The 19749-nt window shown below is 42.8% G+C and overlaps 1 protein-coding gene across 1 annotated transcript in view; it reads left to right on the top strand.

Moving 5' to 3' along the window:
• Positions 1 to 18464, top strand: part of PGM5 (phosphoglucomutase 5) — a 187201-nt gene extending 168737 nt beyond the window's left edge. Inside the window, exon 11 of the mRNA XM_082471002.1 lies at positions 16951 to 18464. Within this exon, the coding sequence (XP_082327128.1) occupies positions 16951 to 17040 (90 nt within the window). The 3' untranslated portion in view covers positions 17041 to 18464. The remainder of the gene's footprint in view (positions 1 to 16950) is intronic.
• The last annotated feature ends 1285 nt before the right edge of the window (positions 18465 to 19749 follow it).

Raw genomic sequence — 19749 nt, 5'->3', positions numbered from 1 at the left:
TGCCTATCAAGACAGGCAGCAAATTCTAGACTGGGGCTAGTTTAAGACCGTAGAGCACAGTGGGAACTCTGGTGACACTCAGCTCTCTCCAGTTATTGCCTTGTTAATCTATGAGCCCAGGGTTGCCAGATCCCCCGAATTTTCAGAAATCTAGATTTCATATGAAATTTAATATTGGCAGGAAAATGACTACCAAAACAAAAACAAAACCCTGTCTGTGTGAAGGACTTCTAGTATGGGTGGGCTAGATGATTCAAACTAACCTTCCCTCTGAAAAGAGAAAAGCTGAAAGAAATCTATAAAAGTATCTTTGGAAAAGCATCAATGACCAATGACCTAATAAGATAGCAACATGAATAGGAAGGAGGTTGGGGCTCAGGGAAATGAGCCAGAGCTCTTTCTATCCCGGGGCATCTGCCTACCCAGGCGAAGGGCTAAGAAGAGCTGCTTTTGGCAAATTACACAAGGTGTAGGTGACAGGCATCAGGTCCAATGCAGAACCTGGTCCATTTCCACCTGCCTCTGCCACCCAAAGGACGAGCCAAAGGAGGCGAAGAGGCAGACCTGAGTGGCACATTCCTGTGACTGAAGGAAAAATAGTTAGAGCTAAGAACTCACCAAAGGCAGAGATCTTGGTACAGTAACCCCTGTTCTAGATTGTAAATTTGAAGGGAATCATTCCAAAGGTAGACTACAGACTGTAATCCAGGGGTTATAAAGCCACGGCTCTGAACTACTAGCGCCCTCAGGCATCTCACGGGAGGCGATGAAGGACGCTAGCAATATCCTAGGTCTCAAGTTATTTCTATAATAATTTTATCAAACAAAATGGCCAGCAAACGGTAAAAGGTTACAAAGCACCTGAAGAGACAAAGCAGTGTGCACCAGAATCAATAGACAATATAGAATAGAGGGTAAGACACCTGGAGGATACATTGAGGTCTAGCATAATTTAATTGGAGTCTCAAAAGGAGAGGAGAGAGACTGGCGTATAGGTAAAACTTGAAAAGATAGTAGCTGAGGATTTCCCAGAACCAATGAAGGAAAGCAATCCACTGGTGCTAGAAGCCTGAGCAGAGTAAATAACAATAAATGCACATCTAGACACATCAGACTAAAACTACAGAAGATCAAAGACAAGTTGTTTGATTGACGACTAATTTTTCAACAGCAACATTGAAAATCAGAAGGCTGACATAAAATAACTGACAGTCTAGAAACGATCTTTCTAAAATGAAAGCAAAATGAAGACGTTTTCAGACAGACAAAAACTGAGAGAATGGGCTATCAGCAGCCGCATACAGAAAGAAATTCTCCAAGACAGTCTTCGGTTAGGAGGAAAATTATCCCCCGTGGAACCTCAGAGATGCATCAAGGAATAAAAAGCAAAGAAAAATTAAAAATAGGGGTTGGTTTATGTGAACATTAGCGGTATAAAACATTAATAGTAATGTCTTATGATGCTGAAAATTTTTATCATATTAATATTATGAAGAACTAAAATGTACAACCATAATAGCTCTAAGAACTGTGAGAGTAATCATACTTAAGATGTACTAAGATCCTTGCGTATTTTGGAAGAAAGTAAATTTATGGATCATTATTAGACTTTGATACGTCAAGGATTCATGTTGTAGTTTCTAGGTGACCATCACAGACACACACACAAAACTAGAAAGAATATAACTTCCAATCTAAGAGAGGAAAACAGAGAATAACTTTAAAAAAATCAATCCAAGAGAAGAAAGAAAAACAGGTTGGTCAAATAAAAAGCATGTAAGATGGTAGATTTAAACACAAATGTATTTGTTATTACTTTAAATATAGATGAACTAAGTGCTCCAGGGAAAAGACAAAGTTTGGATTTTTTTAAAAAGACAAATATAAGCTCATTATAAGAGACACATTTTATATAAAAATACAGAAAATTTGAAAGTTAAAAAAATGGAAAAATATATACAAATAACAACCAAAAATCTGACTCTGTTAGTTTCAGATAAAGGTCAAAAGTATTGCTTAATATAAAGAGGGACTCTTCAAAATGATCAAAACTTTAACTCCCCCCCAGGAAGACCTAATAATTTTAAATTTATAAAGCAAAAAATTGGTAAAACTATAAGAAGAAATAGAGAAACTGACAATAGCCCTGGAATATTTTAACAGCCCTCTCAGGAATTATTAGAACAAGGAGATAGAAAAATTAATAAGGCTGTAGAATATTTGAACAACATTGTTAACATGCCTTATTTAATGGACTTATATAGATACTACAGCAAACAATATCAACATATAAATTGTTTTCATGACACAGGCAACATGTATAAAAATTCACTATAAAAATTAACTATGTATAAAAATTAACTAGGCAATGAAACAATGCAGAGTATTATCACAAGGGCAATTAAGTTAGAAAGTATCAATAATAACAAAACGGATACAGAAAAGCATTTGATAAAATGCTTTCCTAAATCATCTATTCATGATAAAAACTCTGCAGATAGAAATCAAAAGGAAGTCCTTTAATCTCATAAAGAACATTGCTAAAGAAAACTCTTGGACATGGGCTATATGTGCTGACAGTATGTCATGCTAACTAGGGAAAAAATCTGATGAGTTCATGTAGAACTCAAATGCTCAAGGGCCTAAGACGTACAAGCATCAGCTTTACATGTAATTCAAGTATGTAACTTCTATGCACTTCCCTGTGATTGCTGCATTTCACAGTTCTTAAAAAGGTAGTTTTCAAATAGCGTACCTGAAACAGAGAAACCTTTTACAGTAAAGGCATGAAGACAAATATTTTAAATATTCAGAAAATGGAAACTTTTCCCTCAGTAGAAGGGCAATCTAGGGTAGTGAGATACAGCCCAGCTTTGCTGTTAAAATCATGGCACCAACTGGGTTCAGAGCTCAGCTCTGCCACTTACCAGCTGTGTGTCTTTGAGCAAGTGATGTAACGCCTCTGAGCCTCAGTTTTCTCATCTGTAAAATGGGGATAATATTACCTACCTCACCTGATAGATATATCTGTTACAGATTACATAAAATATAACCATCTATTATAAAGGTTAACTCAACGCATGAATTTGGAATAGTGCTTGGCACATGGTACATATTCAGTGTCAGCTATTAAAAACTGCTGAAGAAGAATTAAAACTTCAGAACCCGAGGCACAAACTATAGATGAGAGCAAGGAAAGGAATTTCCTTTTCCCAAGACTTTTGCAAGCCAGTAAATCAATTCTCTGTCTTCTTGTGTAGCCAATTCTATTGCCTGTGACCTAAACCCAGCCAGGAAACATAACATCTTCTGGCTTCCAAGACTGCTTAGGCAAGAGCGGGAATTATCTGATGTTCATATGTGCAAGCTGCATATTTAGCAGGGTGAGGCCTCCTGGCAGCCTTCAGTGACAGAGTCACAAGTGCAGGGCTGGGAATGCCGCTGAGGGCCATGCTGTATCTCATTTCATGTTTATCACCCTATGGAGCAGGAACAATTATTAGCATCCCAATTTCAAAATTGATGCACAGTAAAATACAGTGATGCACAGAGAGATTAAGAACCTTATCTAGTGAGTGCTGGAGATGGAATTAAGCCCAAGCCTAATGGATCCATGCATTCAACCAACATACTATAAGTTCTGTCACTGTACTTAAGCCTTAACTTCTTTCCCTACCTCATGAACGGTCAAGCAATGTATCAGCCTAAAGTTCTGTTTAGACGGCTCACCTTTCACTCTGGTTGCCTATTGTTGCTTCACAAATCACCTTAACACTTGGTGGCACCCTACAACAATGATTTCTGCCCGCTCATGGACCCTGTAGCCTAGGAATTTGGACGTGGCACAGTGGGATAGCTTGCCACTGCTCCCTGATGTCTGGGGTCTCTGATGGGAAAACTAGAAAAACTGAGAGTGACTCAGATGGCTGGGAGCTGGAGTCTTCTGGAGGCCTCTTTACCTTTTTGGCCTCGAGATAGTAAGTCTTCTTGCATATAACATTGCTGAGGGCAATATGGGGAAGATGCCGGGCTACGTGACCCAGGCTCACGAGTCACAGAACAGCACTTCTGTCAAACTGTATTGGTTGAATAAGGCTGCCAAGTTTCAAGGGAAGAGGGACTAGACCCACCTCTTAATGGAAAGAATCCCAAAGAATTTGCATCCATGTTTGAAAACTATTACATCATTCTTATCCTTTTAATTGGCTTCAGAATATCCAATATAATAAAGATGGCCTAATGCCTAAAGGCAAACAATAGTTCAGCAGTATAGAATTTCCAAGACATATTCTCTTTCTTCACACCTTCTGATTTGGAAAATGTTTTTGAAATGGCATTTCCCACTTCGTTTTAGTGAATAATATTTTCATTAGTCCAGATGGGCTAGACCAGTGCCATGGTAACCAACAACCCCAAAATCTCACTGGCTTAAAACCACCACTGAAAATAAGGTTTGCTTCTAATTCCTATTATCTATTCACCACAGCTTGGCTGGGTGCTTGCCTCTGTGTTCTTACTCCAGGGTCCAAGTGTACAGAACAGGTGTCTAGAACATCGCTGTGTTAGGGAGGGAGAAATTGTCCTCTACCCTCTAGGCTCTTCTGGCTGGTCTAACTGACGTGAGACAGATTAACAGGAGAAAATCAAACAAAATTTTAATAACATGTCTACAACTGGGGAGACCCAGAAAAACTGAGTAACTCGCCCAAATGGCTGAAACCTTCACCTTAAATACCATCTTCAGCTAGAGATAAAAGAAGCTGTTGTAAGGGCTTGGGACTTCAAAAAGGAGGCAGGCAGTTGACCTGGAGATGGAAAAGCAAATGTTTGGTAAATAAATGTTTCCTGGGCTGTGCAGAAACAATGGGACTTAGAGTGGATGCATCTCTAGGCCTTGTTTCTCCCCCGACACCAAGCCCATATTCTTTGCAGATGTCTCTGGTGAAAGCTCTATTCTGGGAACAGGCCCTCTATCTAATTTATTTTTTAGGCAGTTAGGGGGAAAGTCAAAATTTCTTCCTGAGTCTTTTGGGCCTTCATTGTTTTCAGCTCGAAATAACCTACGTGCTAAAGAGGCACTTTGGAGTGGCAGATTTGCTCCCCAACAGCTGGTTACCGTAAGGAGAGGAAGAGCTTTGGCTGAAAGTGACCACATCTCCTCTGCTCTTAACCCACTGCCTGGAAATTGTCAAAGGGCCCCGCCTGACCATGAGAAGGCCTGGAAGCTCAGCCTTCTGTGGCAGGGAGGAGAGAAACACTAGGTATCAGTGTGTGGCACTGATGACACCACAGTGATCCAGTAATGCCATGAAAGAAAGGAAGCTTAAATGTAGTATTTGGAATAGTCTTTCTGAGCCTAGACCTATGAGGGCTTTGGAACCAAATATTTGTAACTGGTCTTTTGGAAGTGTGGAAAGGTGAGTTAGTTTGGATGAATATGAACAGTGTGCAAACGTGTTCAATTTCTGTTAAATGAACCAAATTCAAAAGTCCAGTGGACACTGCAGATTGAGGAAGATATAGGGAAGCTGGCTGAGGTTCCAAGCTTGGTTTCATGATCCTAAAGTGCACCTTGAGGAAAAACCTATGACCACCTATGTCTGAGAATCACAGGTCTCCAGGGATACCCTATAGTCCTGATAGACATTCCATATTGGGCCTCAAGTTGTACAGCCACTAAACCCAGGTTGGCTGCAGGTGCTCTTCCAGGGTGGAGAGGGTGTAAGATCTGGGGTCAGGACACCTCGAAACTCAGTCAGGAGCTTTTTGGTACTGTATCCATAGGTCTCTTCTTTCCCACATGAAGCCACACTCAGGAGCAAAAGCCACACTCAGGAGCAGCCCTGGGGGCGTGCACCACCCTCTCACCAACACACCCACCACCCACATCGCTGACAGCAGCCAGCTTCCTGTGACAGGCATGGGTGACTACAGGGTATGCACCCCGTGGCAAACCCTGAGGTCGGAAATTCAAATGACCGGCAGATAACTCACCAATGTGATCAGGGCAGCAGGGCATAGAACAGTAGGAAGTTGTTAGTTAGAACTGGCATGCCATCTAAAGGCATTCAGTTCATATTTTTAAAAATATATATTAATTTTGTGCCAGCAAAAATAAGAGATGGTTGAGTGGATCTGGTGGCCATGGATCTCCAGTTTGCATGCCCCAGTCTAGCCCCATCACAATAGGTAAGTGTTCCCTATTTCATGGAAAGAGAATGAAGGTTCAGGGAGGTTAAGGCACGTGCCCAAGCTTGCACAGCTCATAAGGGGTAGAGCCAGGCAGTTTGGCTTCAGAGTCCATGCTTATAACCACCATTCTTCACTGCAGATTCTAGAATAAGTGTGATTTCAAGACCTGGGTATGCACCAGAATCACTGTGGGAGCTTGTAGAGCGACACATTCCCTTCCTGGTCCCTAGATTCACTGAAACAGCATCTCCATGACGGGAGCCCACAACAGCATCCCCAGGTGATTCTTACCTCGTCCTCAGGTAGCAGTCTGCTGACCAATCTTTGGGAGACTTCTGTTGATGCTTTTAATCCACCTCTAAGGAGCCAGGCTTTCTGGGATCTATACACAGAAAGCCAAGCTGAATCACATTATTGTTCCAACCCTAGGAACCTAGTTTTTAAAAAATGACAACTACTAATAACCTAGACCTTGGCTTCAAAAGAGGAGGCAAATGGCTACAAGGAGAGTCCTTTGAGAACTTGAACTGGAGAGTGGTTCTTTTTTTTTTAAACCTCTGCTTTCAGTCTTGCAGTTATATTTCTGGTAACAGTTTTGCAAGTGGCGGTAGGGAGGTGGGCAACTCTAGGTTCCCTCTAAACTGGAAAGTGCATTCTACATCAGGGAAACCTTTGAAGTCTGCTGTGGAGTCGAAACGTGAAGACACGGTAGGGACATTGGAGGAGGAAGGCAGAAATTGTGGCGATCTGAACCAGTTAGTCATTTCCAATGTTTTTGCAATGTTTTTGGTGGCAGATGAGGGGATAGAAAGAGAGAAGAGAGGAAAGAGGAAAAGGGAAAGAGTGACCAGGGGAGCAGTTCTATAAAATGGAAGCTGTGAACTCTTGCAGGTTGGTCTGTGTTTGCACGACAGGACAATGAAAGGCCACCAAGAGTCTGCTTAGTGCCTTGTGGCCGTGCCCCCAAATGCTGGCCAGCATGTTTGTTTTCTCTCCTATTCCAGCCCAACACAGTACTTCTGAGTAGGGACCGGAAGCAGCTCCAATTTATAGGAATAAAGAGGAAAAATGGCTTCATGACTCCTCTGATTTATTTTGGATTTGCAACCTAAGCACTGCCTTTTGCTTCCTAAAGTCCCAAGTCAGTTGCAAAGGTGGGGAGGGCTGTGGAGAAGGAGACCCAACTGGCCTGGTCAGTGTGGTTTCTGTTAGGCTCGTCACTGCATTCCCAAAACACTAGCTTAGTTTTTGCTTTGATTGAACTTCTTTGGGAGTATCTCATCGCTTATATCCTGGAATGGCTTTCTCCCCCTCAGAAGAGAGCTTTTATGGAGGCCTGTTTTCTGACATTCACAAAATAGATGGGTTCCCTCAGGGTTGGGCTCGGAATTCAGATTTATCTATAGTCATTTTTCATATTCTCTATTTTGGTTAATTTTAGGTCCATTTTGGATCAAGATGGATAGATAGATTTATTACATGAAAAGGGGATTAAAGTTAGGACCATGGTTGTATGTATTATATTAAAGAGCAAAATGTTTGCAGTGTTTAGCATTTTCACTTAACTTTTTGTTTTTTTAAGGACGAATCTTTTTTTAAAATTTATTTATTTTATTTATTTTTATCTTTGGCTGCATTGGGTCTTTGTTGCTGTGCGTGGGCCCTCTCTAGTTGCAGCCAGAGGGGGCTACTCTTTGTTGTGGTGCACGGGCTTCTCATTGCCATGCTTCTCTTGTTGCAGAGCACGGGTTCTAGGCGTGCGGGCTTCAGTAGTTGTGGTGCATGGGCTCAGTAGTTGTGGCTCGCGGGCTCTAGAGCGCAGGCTCAGTAGTTGTGGCTCAAGGACTTAGTTGCTCCGCGGCGTGTGGGATCTTCCCGGACGAGGGTTTGAACCTGTGTCCCCTGCATTGGCAGGCAGATTCTTAACCACTCTGCCACCAGGGAAGCCCTCACTTAACTTTTATTAGCAACAAATGTATTTGATTTTTTTTTGGTTACAATTTCTGTTCTAGACACTTCTCAGGTGGATTTGAAATAGCTAGTCATCTTTGTTACCCAAAATCTGGGCTTCTGTAAACAGGACAGCATCTCGCCTCTAGGGCCCCTTTGTGCAAATTAGAAAAAGGCTCTCTCAACGGGAATGCACAGGGTGGTGAGGCTAGGGGATGGCATCTTTGTGAAAAGACAAAGGCACCCTTCCTCTGGGGAAATGCAGCCCCTTGCCAGGATGCCTGGCTTGCTGAGAGAAGCTGGCATAGATTTCCACCCCTGCTTACCTCTTTGGGCAGGGCCCTTATAAATTTGCCCTGACAGTTAGTTACAGGTTCCTATACTTGGCTCTCTCTGTTACATTGTGTAAGTGTTCAGGATTTGAAGGGCAATGTAATCAGAAACTTTCTCCCTACTGTATAGCACAGAGAACTATACTCAATATTTTGTAATAACTTATAAGGGAAAAGAATCTGTAAAAGAATATATATATATATATATATAAATAACTGAATTATGTATGTATAACTGAATATATAACTGAATCACTTTGCTGTAGACCTGAAACTAACACAACATTGTACATCAACTATACTTCAATTAAAAAAAGACTTCAGAAAAAAAAAAAAAAAAGAAAAGAAACTTTCTCCAATGCTGAGACGCATTGGAAACAAAGCCAGAGGATGCCTCCAAGTTTATAATTATAGCAGGTATGGATTTTTCCACGACTCCTGTGATGCAAGAAATGTCACATTTCTGTATTGTATGGATCTCTAACTCCCGTCTGAGTTGGCAAGAAGGTCAGCAGTAGCCATCTGGGGCTCCTTCCCTTTTCCAGATCATATAAAACAGCTCAGAGGGGATGGAGCAGGGAGAGGGCACACGCCGTCCTGGGGGAGAGTGCAGGTCTCTGTGGTTGCCTTCACCTCTGCTGTTGTCCTGTCCTCTGTCTGGAGCACTGCTCTGGGCAGGGGCACAGGGTCTTTTCCCTAATAGTCCTTTCCACTGCCACAGGCCATCCTTTTCTCAGAGTTCTTTTCCCTTTCCTGCTTTCTCGGATTGGACAGCTTTCCTTTTCTTTGAACTCTGGGTTGTGAAGGTTTCATTCAGCCCTATCTCCACATTAGCAGTTAGTGCTAATTAGAACCACCCAAGCACCTGCTAACCCTTCACAGGCAGAGCAGTTCCTGGCTTCCCCTTGGGCTGAGGAAGAGGCAGGAGGGAGACTGGATGGACGGTCTCATCTCGTCCTGGTGAATCTTCCTGATGAAGGGGGTGCAAAGCACAAGTGAGTTTCTCACTATACCGCCCACTGCACTAAACACTCGAAACAATATCCCAAGCCCACCATTTCTTTCAGCATCTCTTATGGGCAAGACACATAGTATTGGGAGGGAAATAGACACATTTAAGAAAAATTTTGCCTTCTAGTAACTTAGAGTTTAGTTAATGTGATAGAGGAAAGAAGAGAAAACCCCTACAAATTCCTGTAAATCAAGATAAAAAGGAATCATCAGAGAAGCAAGTGAAGGGGTCAGAGAATGGAGAGATCCTTCCTGGGACTATCAGAGAGATTTCATGAAAAAGGCCTTGAGGGATGGGTGAGATTTCAGCATCGGTCCAAAATGAAAGAACAACACATGTAAAAGTGGAGAAGAGTGTGGGCTGAGAAGTCACCATTCAAGGGGCGCAGTGGGGTGAGACAAGGAGCAGGCAGAAGACTGGGGAGGAATTGTGGAAAGGAGGGGTGTACTCATTTCCTTTGGCTGCTGTGTAACAAATTACCACAAACTGGGTTACTTAAAACAGTAGAAATGCATTCCCTCAGAGTTCAAGAGGCCAGAATTCTGAAATCAAGGTGTCGGCAGGCACAAACTCCCCTTGGAGCCTCTGGGAGAGGATCTTTTCCTCGCTCTTCCATCTTCTGGTGGCTGCAGGCATTCTTTGGCTGGTGACCACCATCTCTGTCCCCATCGCCGCATCACTTTCTCCTCTGTGTGTGCATACGATCTCCCTCTGACCCTCTCCTATAAGGACTCTTGTGATTGCATTTAGGGCCCAGCTGGAAAATCCAGGATAATCTTGTCATCTCAGAATCTTTCACTTAACCACATCTGCAAAGACCCTTTTTCCAAATAAGGTCACATTCACAGATTGCAGGGGATAGGACATGATATCTTTGGGGGTTGAGGCATAGTGTTCTGCCTACGAGAGAGGGTAAGACCCAACTGTCAAGAAGCTAACAGCCATACTGCGAGGGCAGACCTTAGGCTTAGGAAACCATCCAGGACTTTTACATTAGGGTTCCTAAAAGCGGACTCTGGTGAGCCTGGGAAGAGTCAGCACACTCCTGCAAGCCAGGGGTAGTAGGGGACTGTGTTAAAGGAAGGAGCCATGGGATGAGAAGGAGTGGGTGACTGCTTAGATGTGGGGAAAAGAGAGAAAGACTCACCAAAGTGCACTTCTAGCCCAGCTGATGGAGAGATTGGTGGGATCTGCTAGTAGCGGAAAGGGGAAGGTGGTGCCATGAGCTGATTTGGTGAGGAAGGTAATTTCAATTTGCAAGACGTTTCGTTTTATGAGGAATAAAAGCTTTTTCTCACTGGTGGTAGAAAGCTGGATAATGATGGTTCCTCAAAATGATCCAAGAAAAACATACTCGGGGTTTGTTTATTAGTGTGATTTTGTTTTAATTTGTTTTAAAATTTTGATTTATTTTAGTGCACAAACAGACCAAAGGTAACTCAAGAAATCCAAGAGTAGGGCCAGGTCTCAGACACTAGACCTCGAGCAAGTTATTGATTCAGGCCCGCCTGGCAAGAGTTAGTGGATCTTTACTTTCGAGATTATTGTGACGTACGCCATCCTTTTCTCTCTACCAACTCTTTATTCATTTCCCTCTGCTCTGTTTAATTTTTATTTCTCCAAGATCTTTTCTAAATTTCTTAGAATTTTTCATATTTCTCAGAATCTCTGCTTTCTCGTAATCCTGGATTACCCTGGCGCCTTATGCCCTTGTGATTAGTGAATTATAACCTTGTGGTTAATTTAGCTCCCACTGCTGGCTGGCTTATTCTTTCATTACTTACCAATTTAAAAAAATTGATCAGAAAAAAATCTGATCAGCTGGTTCAGGTTTTGCCTCAGGCTATTGCTCAGTCACTGGCCAGCCTTTGGATCAGCTGCCTGTAGGTCAGGGACCTACTCCTGGTCCAGTCAGCTATGGCCAAGGAGTGGGATCATGTGAACAAACAAGGCAACCTAGCCTCCAGCTGGAGCAAGGAATTTGACAGGCACACTCATAGGCATACCTTAGGACAGAGGTTCTCAAAGTGTGGTTCCAGGACCAGCAGCGTCAGCATCGCCTGGGATTTGTTAGACATGCAGATTCTTGGGCCCCAACCCAGATGTCCTAAATCAGCAACCCCAGGGAAGGAGTCCAGCAATCTGCATTTTATCAGGCCCTCCAGGTGATCCTGATACACACTCAAGTTTGAGAACCACTGCCTTAGACTAAGCAGACTGCACACAGACTAAAAATGAATGCTTGAATGAAATCATGAGAGAAAGGTGGTTCATCTTCAACCCAAGAAGGAGTGTTGATGCAAGTTGCCTCTAAGCATCAGGCGAACGTGGCATTTGTTGTAAATCCCTATTTTATGGATGTCGGAATGTCAGTGTTTTATGTTGTTGAATGATCTGCATTCTCCAGGTTTTATTACCTGCCTCAAACCATGAACTAGGATAAGTACTGTCTTCCGCATGCGCTCCTTCCCACGTGGATACTTCTCTGACTCTCCTCATGCACAGTCCTCATTGGGACCAGCCAAGCCCTGGGCTCCCTCCACACATTCGGACGAATTTTACTTAATAAGTGATTGTGTTTCTGGTTAGCATTTGTTTTTCTCCAAAAAAATCAGTTAACTATTTACTTTGAGTCTTGTGACATTCAGATCATTTACACCTCTCCTTGTCTATTGCCGGTCAGGGTAAGAAGTTCATTTGTTAGGGACTTGTTTTTATGGCTCCAATTTACATGAATGTGAATCAAAACAACAACAATATAGAACAAGAGAGAAGATGAAAAAGAAAGGGAAAGAAGAAGGCTTCTCTTTCCTTCCATGGGGTATGAACAGGTTAAAGCCTAACACAGGGCTAGGATGAGGCTGAGGTTAGCAGGGTGTAGAATTTAAGGGGGTGCCAAAAAATTCAGTACTCAAGATAAATACTGTAATGCAATACTTTAAAAAATCAAAACCAATGCAAAAAAAAATCCATGATGAACAAAGTATCAGAATTTTAAATAGAGACAGATTCCATTTCCCTCTCTAGGCTTATTAACCTGAGATGACAGCAAAAGCCACCCAAACCTCCAAGGTTGAATGGAGCCGCGGTGTGAGTACCCTGGAATGGAGGCATTGCCGATGCCGTTTGCTGCAGGATGAGCTCTCACTGTGTCCTACTCTTGAGTGTAGAAAAGCTATGTCAAGCACTCTGAGAAGCACTGGAATTAGAAAAAAGATGCTATATTTCTAATAGATTATAGTCTCTATTAGTTTATTTCCTTCATTCACCAAGAGTCACCTTGGAACGTCTAATACGTTCACAAAACCGGAAATGCTCTTCTCCCCACTGTCCACCTGTTCTTGGTCAGTGGGAATGGCTAATCGGTCCTATCTGAGCCCTCATCTGATGTGGGACTGGTCTAGTACAGTGGGATGATGATCGTACCTTTTCTTTATCTCTCCTCTTAGGCTCTTCTTGTCCGCTCTGTTTTTCCTTGTCATTCACGGGTCTCGTGTTCAGAATTGTGTCATGGAAAGAGCAGCAGAGGAAGAATCACTATGTCCTTATCCCAGCTCAGCCACCAAACAGACGTGTGACCCTGGGCCAATCACATCTCCTCTCTGGGCTCAGTTTCCTCATCTGTCACGTGAAAGAATCAAATTAGATCATCCCATGCTCCTCTCTGTTTTTTAAGCTCTGTGTCCAGCTCCTCCTCAGAAATTTCACATCTGCAGGCTTCTAATTTTTCACCCCTCTTCTCACTCCCCAGTCTGAGGGCCTTTCCAATTGCTTCAGAAAAATGAATCTCCCTCTCTCCCTTTTCCATGATGAATGGTTGATCAAATGAGAAAAGTATCTAGGAGTCACACGTACCAAAGCTGTGATTTCTAAAGAAAAACATGACAGTAAAAATTCGGTACTACTGACCCTCCGGCTCACCCAGAGTGCCCTTCATGAATGGCCACAGAAGTCTCTATCAGCCTCATCATTTTCTTTTCATCAAACTGATATAGCATCCTTTTATTCCACCAATATTTATTCAATGCCTCCTAAGTAGCAGCACTTTTCTAGTCCTAAATTAGACAAAGCTCCTGCTCTCATGGTGTGACCATTCATTCTAGACCATGCATTCTGTGTACACACACACATTCACATGCACACTCAAGCAAGAAAAAAAAATACTTTATGATCCTTAAATTATGACTTGAAGCTCCCATTTCACAAGGCTGGCAAAAAATTCAAACTTGGGCACTTTTAGGGATCTCTCCCAGAATTCCCTAGGATCCTACAAGCATCTAAAGACTTTCTGGGTTTCTGAAAAATGTGTGAAAGGACCTCAGTAGTATTCAGTCCATGGTGATCATCACTGATGTTTTTCTTCCGAAACCCTCACGGTCTCTTGAGGGCAGATTGTTCCACAGCTTCTGTGTCAGGCTGGCCTGGAACTCTTTGCTCAGGGTGGAAGTTCCCATGTTCAAGGTCTTCCTCATAGAGAATTTCCAAAAATGTGTTTCCTTCCTTTCAGTTTGCATAATTACCATGGAAGCCTTCTTCTCTGACATGGTCAGGATAAGGAACAAGTACTTAATTCACTACTCCAAAAAGAGAGTTAAAAGGGGTAATTAAATGTACACATATCTTGACCATTCTATTTGCAGCACAAAACATAATAAATGTATGTTTTTTTGCCAATCTTTTAATTTTGGTCCAACACCTTTTCTTTGAATATGAGCATACTCTTTGGTGTTGTGATTATCTTTCTTCAAAAGATTCCCACTCATAATTCATCATCTGTAATGTTCACCTTTAATTTCTTTATTGTCAGTGGGAACTTAAGGCCACTTGTGAGGCAATCTGAAAAAAGAACTTTCTATACTTTAAAAAATTCTCCCCAGTACTTTATAGCATCTCACTCACATCTAATTGGACAGGCATGGCTAATCACCATTATCTAATTCTTTCCAAAACATTCAACTTAATTTTCATAGAAAGAACTCTTCCTATTTATTCTCACATTTCCCTGGTTTACATATAATTTAGTAAATTCATAGTTTCAATAACAAGTACAACAGGCATTAACATATTTAGGAACAAACGTAACTGACTCCTAATAAGCACATAACTGCTAGAGGCAGAAGTAGGTGAGCATGTTAGAGAGTCATCTGTTGGTCACAGACATCCAGTGTGCAGTGGACCTCAGTCAGGATGGTTTACAGAAGAAAGGGGCAGCATAGGTTCATCTGTAGAGTTCAGCAGAGATCAGTTAAGAGAACACCTGCAGTGTTTACAGTATCGGTTACAACTGCGCTCCCTTACCCTCTTGCCAATAGGTACCACCACTTAAAGGTAAGGAGCAGAAAATCCTTAATCTTGAAACTCACAATGCTGTCAAACAAAATATGTCTTAATTTTCAGTTCAAAAAAAAGTGAGGGTTAGGGTTAGGGTTTCAAATTCAGTTTCACTGCATTTTCTTAAATTGATAGGATATTTTAGCTTTATTCATCCTCCAGGACCTCAAAGGGATTGATTTTAGCTTTATTCTCTTTCTCTGTCCTCACTTTACCTCTCTTATTATAGGTGTTATGTAGAGTTAGATAGCCGAAAAGGGGGGAAGAAGGAAAGAGGGGAGAGAAGACAGGAAGAGGAGGAAAGCTAATAATCTGACATCTATACGAAGTGGGTGCTTGGCTCTTAAAGAATCCAGATGCTGCCCTATGGGCATCCTGTGGAACAGGGCCTGGCAAAATGTGCCAGTGGAAAATTTTTCTGGGTACCAGTTGGGTTATTAAAAGGAAAAGAAATGCTTCTGTTTTTGTGTATCAAGTTTATGGACGTGGAACCAGAAGGAAGCAGCACTTGCTTGTGTAGTTGTGAAAAGGCTCTAGATTTTCATCTCTCTTCTGGCTTCCAAGATTACATCTGTGCTACTTCATCTCTTCATCTTTACAGAGTGAGATAATGTAATACATTTAGCCATAAATGTATTAAACTATGAGACTTGCTGCTAGAGCATTCTTTCCAAAGCACAGCTCTGATAGTGTCACCTTTTAGCTCAGAAACCTCCAACATCTCCCCTTACCTAATGAATTAAAACCTTACACTTGGCCCAGGTGGTTAGGTCTCTCCAAACAAGTCTTGCTCACTTATGGCGCAGGAATGCCCTGTGTCCACACTCCACTCAGGACAACTGGGCTACCTGTGCTTCTGGTGCCCTGGGTGTTTGCTTGGGCTCTTGCTGTCTGATTAGAATGCATGCATTCCCTCCGTCCCTCTATCTGTTAGGAATACGTGAAGGTTGCAAGTAATAGAATCTTTCTCTCCCCTCCAAAAATACAGGTTTTATTTTCCTCAATATGCTGTCTTTTTTCCCCTTATGCCAGTATTTCCCAAACTTCTTTTCTGCCAGTACCCCTATATTAGTATTCGTCTTTAAATGGACTTAACTTTGTTTTCACTTAAATCTATTTTTTTATTATAGAAAGCTTACATCAGTGCTCTCCATGGAAAAAAACAGTATCCCTAGGTAAACTCCCTTGATAAATAAAACAGTATCCCTTGATAAATAAAATTCATCCTAAAAAAATAAATGCAATAAAACATACAATGATATTACCTTCTATCTAGGTAACTCTTGCTTGAGGCATGCTCTGTCCTGGTAAAAGTGTTAAAGATGGGCAGCAAATAGATTTCCTCTTTGATGAAATTAGGAGGATTGAAGAAGAATGGAAAATAGACTGACTTTCTCAGTGTTCTGGTTCCATGCCCGTGCACCATCTAAAATAATCTCCTGCACCACCTAAAATCATCTTGTTTCCTCACTTTGGAAAACACTGCCTGAGTCTCATGAAATGATGCGCAGCTAAAGGGCAAGACGTGATTCCTACTCCCCTTCATGTCCTTCACCAAACCTCCCCACCTCCTTCTAGGGGACACTGAGATGCCCCATGAGCCACTGTGTTATATGATGGGAAGAAATGAGCAGTTATTTTCTGCAGCACTAGCTGATGGATTGGTCTGTCTTCTTCAAAACGTCAGGAGAGTAGGTTCGTCAGGTCCATGGACTTAGGATGGAGAATGAGTGTTTTTCCTCAAGTTCACGCACGTATGTGTGGCGAGGGGGCGGGTATGTGTTGGGGAGGGAATGTAGCAGAGGAAGACTGGGGTTTTCTGAACTTCCTCGATTCACGGTGCTCTGTTCCTGAAATGCTTCAATACTCTCGTAGTTGGGTTGTGCAAGTTCCCATCTTAGAGCAATGTTTTTGGGAGCCAGGTAAGACTTTGGAGATCAACTGCTCCCTCTCCTCCCCCTAACCCCCCGCCCACTCAGTCTCCTCTTACGGAAGAGGAAACCAGGGACAAGAGAACAGGTGTCCGGATCTGCAAATCAGAACTGAATCCAGATGCTTGGAATAGAAACCCATCCCTACGGCCCTCCTGTGACTGACTCGAGTTGTTCACAGACTTTCTTCCTCCTTTTCCAGGCAGTGCTGAGCCCTCTCATAGCCATCGCGCTGAAAATATCCCAGATTCACGAGAGAACCGGCCGGAGGGGCCCCACTGTCATCACCTGAACGGAGGACAGATCACTCACCACGGCCAAAAGAACGCGCTTGGCGGGGGACGCTTCACTCATGCCTTCTTGCTACCTGTTTGTGCCTCTTACGACTTTGAAAAAAAACAAAGAATGATTTGGTGGTGGGCGGGGTAGGTGGGGAAAGAAAAAAAAGTCTGTTTTGTTTGGGTTTTAGTCAGTTTCTGCAAATGCAACAGGGTCTTCCAGTGGTCTCAGAAAGCTGCACTTTCATCTGATATCTGTGCTTTATCACACAAGGGAACCTGCCCTTTTGAGAGAGAATCAGTGGGCTGGGAATAGTCATGGCATCTGTGCATCATTGGTGTCAGGTGAGAGAAGGTTCTGGAATAACGAAGGAGAGTGCAGTGCCAGAAGTCAGCTGACCCTAAGCCCCAGGTGCTCCCGGACAGACCTAAGAAGGCTCTCCTCAGCAGGGGGAGGATTTAACTTTTCATCCCAGGTCAGGTCTCCCATGGGTGAAAGTTGTAGAACTCCAAATAGCCCACCTCATGCCCACCAACCACCTGATGGCCACTCACCCTCCTTCCCATCTCCAAAGTCCCCATGCCACCCCCTTCATATCTTCAAGAGCTTTCTACAAACCACAATGACACACTTTCAACAAAACATATCAAAGGGTGTTTTTCTCTCTTATTTTGTAAATAATATCAATACTAGCTATTAAGCAGGCTGCATTCCTTCAAATTGAGCCATTCATTACACAGGTGGGAGGTCATTTCTTAGCAGGACTCTGAGAATGAATGCTGAACATTTTCGGGCCCTGCCTTGATTATATCACGTGGTTTGGTACATGAGTTGATACTGATTCCTGCTGAGAAGGCAAAATACCACCATGTCGGCTGTCTCTCTGACTTTCTCACTCTGCTAACTTATCTCCCAACAAGGGCCTGTTTTCATGCACTTGTTTGGACACAGTTCAGATCTTACTTGTCATGACTGTAAAAGGAGACAGTGAAATGCTATAAAAGTAGGAGATGAAGTGGATGCTGGAAGAGAACCTTGCTGGTGGCACAGTGATGGGCCTGATGAGATGGCAGGGAGGGTGGGGTCCCCTGCTGGAAAGCAGAGGGTCACAGCTGGCTTTATTTGCCCAGAAAAAAGATATTGTGGCCCTGGTAGCCTCCGTCAGTCCTCAGCCAGAGCCCTGGATGCACAGGACCTGTTTGCATATGTTTTGCTTCCTTGGGAACGCACCCACTTATCATGTCATTGGCACAGATAACATGGTGCGCTTTGGCCGTTCAGCAATGCGTTATTGCTGTAGTCAAGATTAGGGCAAGCAGGGAGACATTCCCAGCAAGGTATTTGTTTCCATTTTCTATCTATGCTTCTGTCAGAAACTTGCTAGGACCTTTAGTAGCTAATAAAAAAGAAATTTCTGATTTCAACCTTACACAAGAATTGTGGATTTTTGCTTATTTGTTTGTCTTGCCATTTGAGAAACTCCAGTAGTGGTCACTCTTCTGATAAGTCTGCCTTGCAGAACACTTGCAAAGGCTGGTTTTCATCATTTTGATCTTGGGAATTTAGTAAATAAATGGAACAGAGAAGGCAAAGTGCTCAAAACTGCCTTTGGGTGTCAGAAGAAACGAACGTGGCATCTAATCTTTCATCACGTGTCTTCGTTTCAAAATAATAGTAGGGTGGCTTTGAGCTGAGATTCTAAGGAACTAGTTATGAAGTTTATCAGCAATGGAATACAACTTGCCTTGTGGCTTTGGTTCTCATCATGTTTAAAGTGGAGGTCCATGGGACTTCCTTGGTGGCGCAGTGGTTAAGAATCTGCCTGCCAGTGCGGATTCAAGCCCTGGTCCGGGAAGATCCCACATACTGCGGAGCAATTAAGCCCGTGCGCCACAACTACTAAGCCTGCGTGCCACAACTACTGAAGCCCACACACCTAGAGCCCGTGCTCTGCAACAAGAGAAGCCACCGCAATGAGAAGCCTGCGCACCAAAACAAAGAGTAGCCCCCGCTCGCCGCAACTAGAGAAAGCCCCCGCTCAGCAACGAAGACCCAACCCAGCCAAAAATAAATAAACAAATTTATTTTAAAAAAAAAAGAAAGAAAGAAAAAAAAAATGGAGGTTGATGACAGCACAACTAGATACACTCAGGCTTAGACAGCTAAGCCTATTTTTCAATATTTTTTCTCAAGTTGCTGAACTTTTCATCATGTCGAACTTTGAAGTTCAAATGTAAATTAATCCTTTTAAAATCCTGTTTCTTTATTTCAGTATGGAGTCATGTGTGTCCAGCAACACAAATATAATTCATTCATTCATTCAGCAAACACCAGTTGAACAACTACTCTATGCAGAGTCCTGGGTTTTTTTGGTGCAGCAAACGGATGCATAAAATATTATTCCTGCTCCTGTGAGTTTGTAGTTTGGGAACAGGAGGCTATGGCAAACATGCACAACGAATCAGGTAGACGTGATGGTTACAGCAGCGGCACAAGCAACCGGCTGTGGGAATACACAGAGAGACTGACTCAGAGATGGAAGGCACTAGCACCTCAGGGATTTCCCAAAGAGTGGAGTTTCCTGGGCCTGGTAACCATGTATATAATTTCACCACGGGTGAATGTAGCAAGAACAAAGACTAGAAGTGGAGGGGTAAGATGGCTGGAGAAGAGGCTTGCTTTGGGTCCAGTGAGAGTTTGGCTTGCATGAGTGGGGCTGAAG

The sequence above is a fragment of the Balaenoptera physalus genome, assembly GCF_965194825.1.
Source record: "Balaenoptera physalus genome assembly, chromosome: 7".
NCBI classification, from domain to species: domain Eukaryota; kingdom Metazoa; phylum Chordata; class Mammalia; order Artiodactyla; family Balaenopteridae; genus Balaenoptera; species Balaenoptera physalus.
This window is presented reverse-complemented; position numbering and strand designations above follow the sequence as displayed.